At 32.6% G+C, this 8656-nt stretch overlaps 1 protein-coding gene and 1 long non-coding RNA gene across 2 annotated transcripts; both read left to right on the forward strand.

Annotated features, from left to right (window-relative positions):
- The first annotated feature begins 230 nt into the window (after positions 1 to 230).
- LOC146937977 (uncharacterized) lies at positions 231 to 822 on the forward strand. Its single transcript, XR_015031091.1, has 3 exons — positions 231 to 295; positions 391 to 509; positions 764 to 822. It is a non-coding gene; the product is annotated as an uncharacterized LOC146937977 (long non-coding RNA).
- A 1735-nt stretch (positions 823 to 2557) lies between these two features.
- On the forward strand, positions 2558 to 3733 carry LOC146937978 (serpin-ZXA-like). Its single transcript, XM_085749559.1, has 3 exons — positions 2558 to 2571; positions 2644 to 2815; positions 2951 to 3733. The coding sequence occupies exons 1-3, from the start codon at positions 2558 to 2560 to the stop codon at positions 3731 to 3733; spliced, it is 969 nt and encodes a 322-aa protein (XP_085605685.1).
- The last annotated feature ends 4923 nt before the right edge of the window (positions 3734 to 8656 follow it).

An 8656-nucleotide genomic window follows, 5' to 3' on the forward strand; every position in this document is an offset into this window, starting at 1 on the left:
TATCCATCACTTGTAGATCCTTACTTGAACATTGATGCAGGGATAATGTCTCCTTCTTGAAGTTTGACCTTGATCTTGCAAACTATGAACGTTTCTTGGACATCAAATTCACCCACGACAATAATGTAACTATTGGAAAAATTTATCAGGTGAACAAACAAACTTCCTTTACATATATTTTTTATTTGGTTTTTGACATAGCCCTGCCTAAGTATTATTGCACTTTTTTTATTTGAATGTTTTTAGTGTTATTGAGAAGCAGATAAGAAGAGATTTTCTTGGAAAGACTATTCAGGCCAGTTTAATCATATTGACTTTTTCTCTTTTTAAGTATTTTTTCAAATTGTTGTTGGTTACTTGGTTTTCAATTTTAATTTTCCTTGTTTGTAGGTTGTTCCGCACATAAATGATGCCATCCAAGAGGGGGATAGAGCGTGTAGCGAAGATACCAGTTGATGGAAAAGAAGGATCTGATGATGTTTGGGTCATCGAATTGGGTGGAACTATAGGTAAATAGTGAGATGAAATAGTAACATAGTATTGTGAAACCTTAAATTAATTAAAATATGATCAAAATAACTTTTCTTTGATGGAGGGGATATTAAATCTATGCTTTTTAATGAAGCACTTGGTCAATTTTTGTACCGTGTAGGTAATATTTGACATGCCCAAAACCATTTGCTAATTTACATAAGCCAATTTGGTTTTTAGATTACTTGAGAGAATAAATCTTTCTAAAATATTTTATTTATTTATTTTGTAGGCCCTGGAAACATTTGTTAGGTTCATGTAAGCCTTGTTCCTATTCTCAATGTTGATTGCATGGTATTATCGTAATATCATACGCTTATATGAAGTTTTAATCTGCAGAAAACAAAGCCAACTCAACACAATATTCGCCAAGTCAGAGGATTAGGTTTATTCCCTACTCATCTTGCTTGTCGTTGTTCAAAGGTTGTCTTTTGTCCTTATTTCTCTTTTTATTGTTCTGCCAGTATCATGTGTTGACGATTAAAGAATCTACATTTCATTTGTCGTCTTTACCAGGAACTTGACGACAATACTAAGGCAAACCTTGCACAATTTTGTCATTTTCTGGTAATATGACATAATGTTTTCATCTTTTACTCTGCTTTACACCAAAAGCCTTACAATGTTACTAATAATCTTAAATCACAGTCTCGTCGTACATTATAGGATGCAATTGTAAGAACTTACCTTTAAATTATTTTTTGAATAAGGATATATTTTGGTTATGCTATTGTTGAAGTCTAACGCATGTTATTCTTATTTGTTTTCTAATCATAGAAAGATTGCATTATGTGCAGGTAGCTTGGAATGCGGAACAAGAGGATCATCTTGTTCTAGGAATGTTTCATGTTTTTTTTTGTTCCTTTAGTATAAAATTTTATTCTTCTTATTATGAAATTTGAGGTACAAACAAACAAGAAGTTTTTGCCTATTGTGTCACTGTTTGTATGTGAGGAATTATGCAGTGTGAATTTAGTGTTGTAGGTGTTGTTATGCTATAGGCCGTAAGGAGGGTATTATGGAGTCAATTTTGATTTATGTTCGTATTTTATGGTAAAATTGCCTTGAACAGTTTGTACCATTAATTTGTTATGTTACTATTATATTTTAGACCATAAATATATTAATTTTTTTTAACCTAAAATGTGCAACTATGGTAGTTAAAACTGCCATAATTTACTATTTTTTTTTAAAAAAAAATCCACATTTAACACCGGTTTTTTGCTAAAAAATAGGTGTTATATGTTTGTTTTCACACCCGTTTATTTGTAAAAGAGGTGTGATATATACACAGATTACACCTATTTTTCCTAATAAAAAGGTAGGAAAGGTTCTTTTCACACCGGACAGAAAACAGGTGTCGTTTGCCAAACATACAACACCTGTTGATATAACCCCGGTAAAAAACAGGTCTTAAATCTCTAAAAAACAGGTCTTGTATCCCCGATTTGCACTAGTGAGTCATGTCATATTTGTATGCATCAAACCAAATAATTATATACATAATACTACTTATAGAGGAAAACTTACATGTTGATTTCCTTTCAACTTATAGATCATTGGCAACAGATGATACAATAGAATTTGTCAATGTTTCATTAAAGAATTAGTCTAAGCTTCTATAAAGCTAAAAAAGTACACAAATTGAAAGATGCCGATAAAAGAAATCAATTCAAAGACCTTTCATCCCTAAGCTTGAATAAGTCAATTCAAATAAAACTCTTATATGAAAGCGAATTTGGTTTACATTAGTTAGGTTTGGACTCAACAAAATAAAACTCTTAAGATGTACTTCGTTTTCCCCAATACTTGCATTTAGAATATTCTTGAGAATTAATGCTCTGCATGTTCTGTAAAATTCAAAAACAAGGATGAATGTTTGAATATGTGTTCCAACATATGAATTGTCCGTGAAGCCTTTCTACTATATGAGTTTATGGGATCAACTTAGCAACCTTTATAGAAGTGAATATTGGATTTGATTATAAGAAAATAAATTGTTGCAAGTTTATGCATTATTCCTAATATGAATTGGGATTGGTTTGGAAAAATGGATAATCAGGGATGTCCTTGACATTCCTAAAACTGATCTGATCAACTCAACTCCTTCAGCTCTCACCTCCTCTCTGTCATTCTCAAAGACGCTGCTCCTGCCGGCGGACCTCGCCTCTCTGTTGTCAATAGTGTGTGGGTTGAACAAACCCTTCCCCTTCAACCTTCCTTCAAAGAAACTGTGTCTACTCATTATAAAGCAACTTTGTCTTCTGTTGATTTCAAGAACAAGGTATGTTTCTATATCTGCCCTCTTTTCACTACAAAATTCAAATGCTGAATTTGTTAAAATTTTGTATTGCAATACTTGTGAAAATAACTCTTATCTATTTGAATAATTGATTTGAAATTTTGATATGGTTTAAAGGCCGTCGAAGTGACCAATGAAGTGAATTCATGGGCTGAAAAAGAGACAAAAGGCCTTATTAAAAAACTTCTTCCACAAAAGTCTGTTAGCAGTGAAACCAAACTCATCTTTGCTAATGCACTATACTTCAAAGGAGCGTGGAATGATAAGTTTGATACTTCGAAAACGAAAGACTATGATTTTCACCTTTTGAATGGCAGTTCAATTAAGGTTCCCTTCATGACCAGTGAGAAGAAACAGTTTATTAAAGCTTTTGATGATTTTAAAGTTCTTGTCCTTCCTTATAAGCAAGGCAAAGATAAGCGTCAATTCTCCATGTACTTTTTTCTTCCAAATGCAAAAGATGGTCTACCAGCTTTGCTCGAGAAGTTGCCTTCCAAATCTGAGTTACAACAATACAGGCTTTCTCTTTATAAAGTGAAGGTAGGTGACTTTAGGATCCCGAGGTTCAATATTTCATTTGAAATTGAAACTTCTGATATGTTGAAGCAACTAGGAGTGGTTTTACCTCTCTCTCCCGGAGGTCTGACAAAAATGGTTGACTCTGTTGAGGATCAAAACCTTTATGTTTCCAAAATATTCCATAAGTCTTTCATTGAAGTAAATGAAGAAGGCACTGAAGCTGCTGCAGCCAGTGCAGCTGTAATACAACTTGGCAGCTCTAGGAGTGCTCCAACTCCACTAAACTTTGTAGCTGACCACCCATTTTTATTTATGATTAGAGAAGATTTTACTGGAGCTATCGTTTTTAGTAGTCGGGTGCTCAATCCTCTTGCTTTGTGATCTTAACATTATATTGGATGGCCAGTAGATAAATAGGGAACTGATTTTCTAATATATAATGTGTTTCTGATGAAGATAGTCTGATATTTGGACATGATCCATGTAGAGAGATGATTTACCTACATATGTTCGTAAATGTTTTTTTTTTCCCGTAGAATTCATATTTGTGTATTTTAATAATTTTTGACATACTTCCTCTAATTTCTTTAACAACTCATGATATTTAACATCTGCCAAGATAATATGCAGGATAGAAAACCATCCCCATAAACAGTAAAACTGATTGGGCACACTAACATGTTACAAAATGCCTTAATCACACCCACCACTACTGCATAACTCTCTTCACTTTGTTTTCCTTCCTTTACCCAAATATTCTTTTTTTGGGTAAGTTTTTGTGAAATTAATTAGGATCTGTATTTTGTTTATATTTATATGGCAAGATTATGGATGAGAAATTAAAGATAATGATTAAATTGTAGGTGTTAGTTTTGTCACGAATTTTTTTAGATTATGTTACTTCAAAGCCCTAGTACCTTCCAAATGATTCTGACCAAATGATTGAAATTCCTTTGTATCATCTGTTACCATTGGTCTAAAAGTTGAAAGGAAATCAACATGTTAAGTTTTCCTCTATGATCAATATTATGTATATAGTAATATCTTTTCATTAAAATGTTTTCCACCCATTGCATCATATGAATAACAATGAAGTTCATTCACGTATACAATCAATATGAAATGTGAATATGATCTTTGGATATAATTTTCTGATCTATGCACATGAATAAGCATATAATATAATTGGTGAATTACAAGGGTTTGATCCTAACATTAGACTTGAAGAGAATGCTAAAGTTATCATTTTAGTTTTTCTTCGTTATCATGTGACATTAGGATGTTATTATAACCATTGCAATGTTATTTTATATTGAGCATTTGCTTGGCAGGGATCGTGTATTACTGAACTTACAAGAGTTGCAAACAATACAAGAGTTTTAGTGATTTGCTATCAAACCTATATGAATTTACATTGCAGCTAATAATTTGTCGCTATCAAAACGATCTGAACTGGGTGTACAAATTCTTGGTGTGTTGTTTTCAATTGCTTACTCTCTTTGTCTTGTTGTTCTTTAGTTGATTTTGATTTATTTTACCCTTGGTTGCTAGATTAAATCTAAATATGTTGTTGTTTGTGGTTGTGTTGGTTGTCATGGATACTTGCTCCACCCATTTAAGTTTATTGGTGTGTTTTTGGGTCTCAAATTCACAACATATTTCTATCATTTTATTACCAAAAATCTAGTAAGACAATTTAAACTAAACAGAGTAAATTTTTTGATCATACATCATTAAAGGTATATCCGGACAAGTTTTTTTTTAGAGAATGGAATGCAAGGTGGGGGAGTTGGGTCAGCTGACCTCACTTACTAGTCGTATTTTTAACCACTAGTTAGATATTTATGCAGTGTAAACCAACTTATATGTCATTTTTGTTTATATTTAGTCCATTCATAACACTACAATGAACTATAAAACCAAAAATAAAAGTTCTAAATACATTGATTAAGAAACCAAAAGAAGCAACTTTATATAAAAAAAGTGTTGTAATTATTTACATTGATAAAAATAGCAACTTGTTTTTTTTTTCTTTCTTTCTTTCTAGTATGATATTGACCTCATTTATTAAAATTTATGATCGGTTCATGGTGCCAGCCGATACATTTTACAACCTTTTAAACAACATCCAGAAACATCTATTTAAGAACAAGTAGAACTATAGACCTAATAATCGACTCAACACATATGAAGGTTAAGATAAATTTTGGGCTAAATTACACTAGAAGTTTTTAAGTTATTTAATTGTAATGAATTGGTCATTTAAGTTTTTAAGTTAATTAATTGTAAGAAGTTAGTTTTAAGTTTTTTCCGTACCAATTAGATCTATAAGTTATTTAATCGTACCAATGAAGTGATTTAAGTTATTCAATTATATAACTTAAATAACTCAATAAGTGTTACGAAAAATACTTAAATCACTCCGTATTTTCCCTGCTACAGAGGTGATGTGATGGGGGTGTGATGTCCTTTGGTTTTGGTTTTGGGAGAAAAACTGCAGCAACTTATTCAGTGTGGTAAAACATTTAAATTCCTTCGATTGTTTTTAAAAGTTGTTGATGTAGAATTTCTACATGTCATATAACTATGTACACGTGAGTATATATAGGATCGTTTTCCGCAGGAAGTTGCGTTAATCATAAGAATTTTCACAATGGTTCACATTAACGTATCCTTTATAAATGGTTTGTTTGTAAAACACTATTCCCAAACAACATAAAAGTAAAAACGAGAGAAGATCGAACTATTTCGCTTGCGGTATAAGATAACAATCAAGCATAACAGCAGCAATCTCTCGATCGATTAACACACTCTAGCTTTATAACCAATATTATCACAATCATTTCTACAACATCCTTCGTGTCCAAAGCGATATCGTTATTTCTAAATTATCGTTTAAACATTCGTGTCCAAATCCCTTAAACGATAACAAAGTCGATCGGATAACTTAATCGACCGTGTCCAGCCTGATTAAGTATCCGAAAGCATTAAATTCTTGATTAAAAGTAATTATCAAAGGTTTACAAACTTGTCAGGAATGATATAACTTAAGATAGATTGTTATTCTAGTTCTAGATTCAAGAGTTCGTATCCAAATCATCTTGAATCTCATTGAAAGCATTAAACATAAGAATAACAACAATATTGAATCACATTAAGCTAGAACCTTATACATTAAAAGATCAAAAGATTACATAATATCTTGTTTTGTTACCTCAATACTACAATAGTAGATGATAGCTACACATAGACATGTAAACTATGCAAAGGATGAAGGAAAGATGAAGATTCCATCCCAAGATCCTTGATGTCTCAATGAATCTAGGGTTGAATCTACTCCTTAATCACTTGCTTTGTGTTTATCTCTATGAAATAGCTCTAACCTCTCTCTTAGAATGTATAAAAATATCTAATGGAATAGTGAATGACCTAAAAGAGAGGTAAAAATGCTATTTAAATGGGCTGTGTTTTTGTACCTGCGCTAATAGCGCATTTCACGCTAATAGCGTGGTAAGTCGGCCTATAATCTGGCCAATTGGAGTGTGCCACGTTGGTCCTTCCCCTGTTTTCTTCGCCCTGGTTACGCTAATAGCGTAGTCTTCTAGAGCTTTTACGCTAATAGCGTAGATTACGCTAATACCGTATTTCTTCAAACCCAGCTTCTGCTTCGCTCCAGGTACGCTATTGGCGTACCTCTCTGGACCAATTACGCTATTAGCGTGGAGCTAATAGCGTGTTCTTCAATTGTGCTCCAGGAATCACGCCCCAAGTACGCTATTGGCGTATCTCTCTGGAACTTGGCATCTCTTGATCACGCTAATAGCGTATCACACGCTAATAGCATAGCTTCCTTGAATTTTGACGTTCCTTGTTCCTTGCTTGTATTTTCCTGCACAAAAAGGGTAGAATAAGGTTCAAAAGCATAAATGACATATTTGCATAATATTTGGAGTTTTCCATGGAGAATCTTGCAAAACAAGTCACTAAAATGCCTAAACTACCATATGAAACATATCACTTTTGAACACTTATCAAACTCTCCCCAACTTGGCTTTTTGTTTGTCCTCAAACAAATCAATCGAAAAGGAAACCTACAAGGCTTTGGACAAGGTTTTCAAAATGGTGTCAAACAATTCAAAACAAAAAATTTCAAATGGTGATTCAAATATGATCGCGCGGGCAAGCATGAAGTCCTCCGCTACTCTAGATGCAAACTAAGATTGTGAAACAAGTCCTAAGCACAAACTATACATCATAAACTTCAAAACATAAACATAACTATCTATGAACCACACCTAACACACTTCTTTAAAAGTAAATGAAATACTATGATAACAATAAGTGAGGGTAATGAACACACATTCAACAATCATGCTAACATCCTGATTAAGATAGGTGTCCATCCAAATATCGTCTCAAAAAGCACAAAAGCATGGATCAAAAGGTCTTTCAAGGGTTATAACTTGGCCGGGCTACAAAAGAAATGTCATATGTGGGGCTATTGATCAGAAAGCCTATCAAAGAGGAACATTCTTTGTATCACAACTTGAAATCCATAATCTTCCCTACCAATAATTACAACCTTTGGTGATAAACAATCAAACCAATAACCTTGACAACTTATTCTATTTTTGATTTTTTTTCTTTCTTTTTCTTCTTTTTCTTTTCTTTTCTTTTCTTTTTCAAATGTACAACTTTTTCTTTTCTACAATGTTGTCAGGTTATTTTAACAATTTCACCAGAAACTTGACATATAATGCCTCCTTTTCTCCCCATCTTGAATACAACAAAACTCTAATTGAATGTTCCCCTATCCTAAGGCAAGGGACAAAGTACAATAAAGTTAAGGGTTCAACAAAGTAAAAATATCAAAGTCCTATAAGAGTCAAGCATGAACTGGATTTTTGAAAAATTTCAGGCAAATTCAATGAGCATTGTGCTTATGAATATTGACAGTTCATGTTTGAGGACTTGATTCATTTGGCTCAGATTAGGGTATCAGATACTCGCTCTTCTCACTGGTAGGCTTTTATGTGGTCAATTCGGTTAATCTAAATTCAAAAAGTGCCTTGATCCTTTCCATGCTTTCAAACAATTCAAAATAATTATCAGATTTAACATAACAAAAACAAGTTAGACGGTGATTATCGGTCTCCAGCATATATATACAACAAATTGAAGCTACCTCACATTTATGTTAAGTACTAAGTGGTTCAAAAATATTTATGTTTATGACAAGAATTAAATGAGATATATTTTGTGTAAAGTACAAGTTTCAAATTCTTATTAAAAACCTAGAATAAC

Source organism: Medicago sativa, chromosome 3 (genome assembly GCF_051527215.1).
Source record: "Medicago sativa cultivar Bolivia chromosome 3, Bolivia_mono, whole genome shotgun sequence".
NCBI lineage: Eukaryota > Viridiplantae > Streptophyta > Magnoliopsida > Fabales > Fabaceae > Medicago > Medicago sativa.

Excerpts from the sequence above, each read along its gene's own strand:
- LOC146937978 (XM_085749559.1), top strand. Across the intron at positions 2,816-2,950 it reads CTGTTGATTTCAAGAACAAG|GCCGTCGAAGTGACCAATGA; the intron begins GTATGTTTCTAT and ends TATGGTTTAAAG.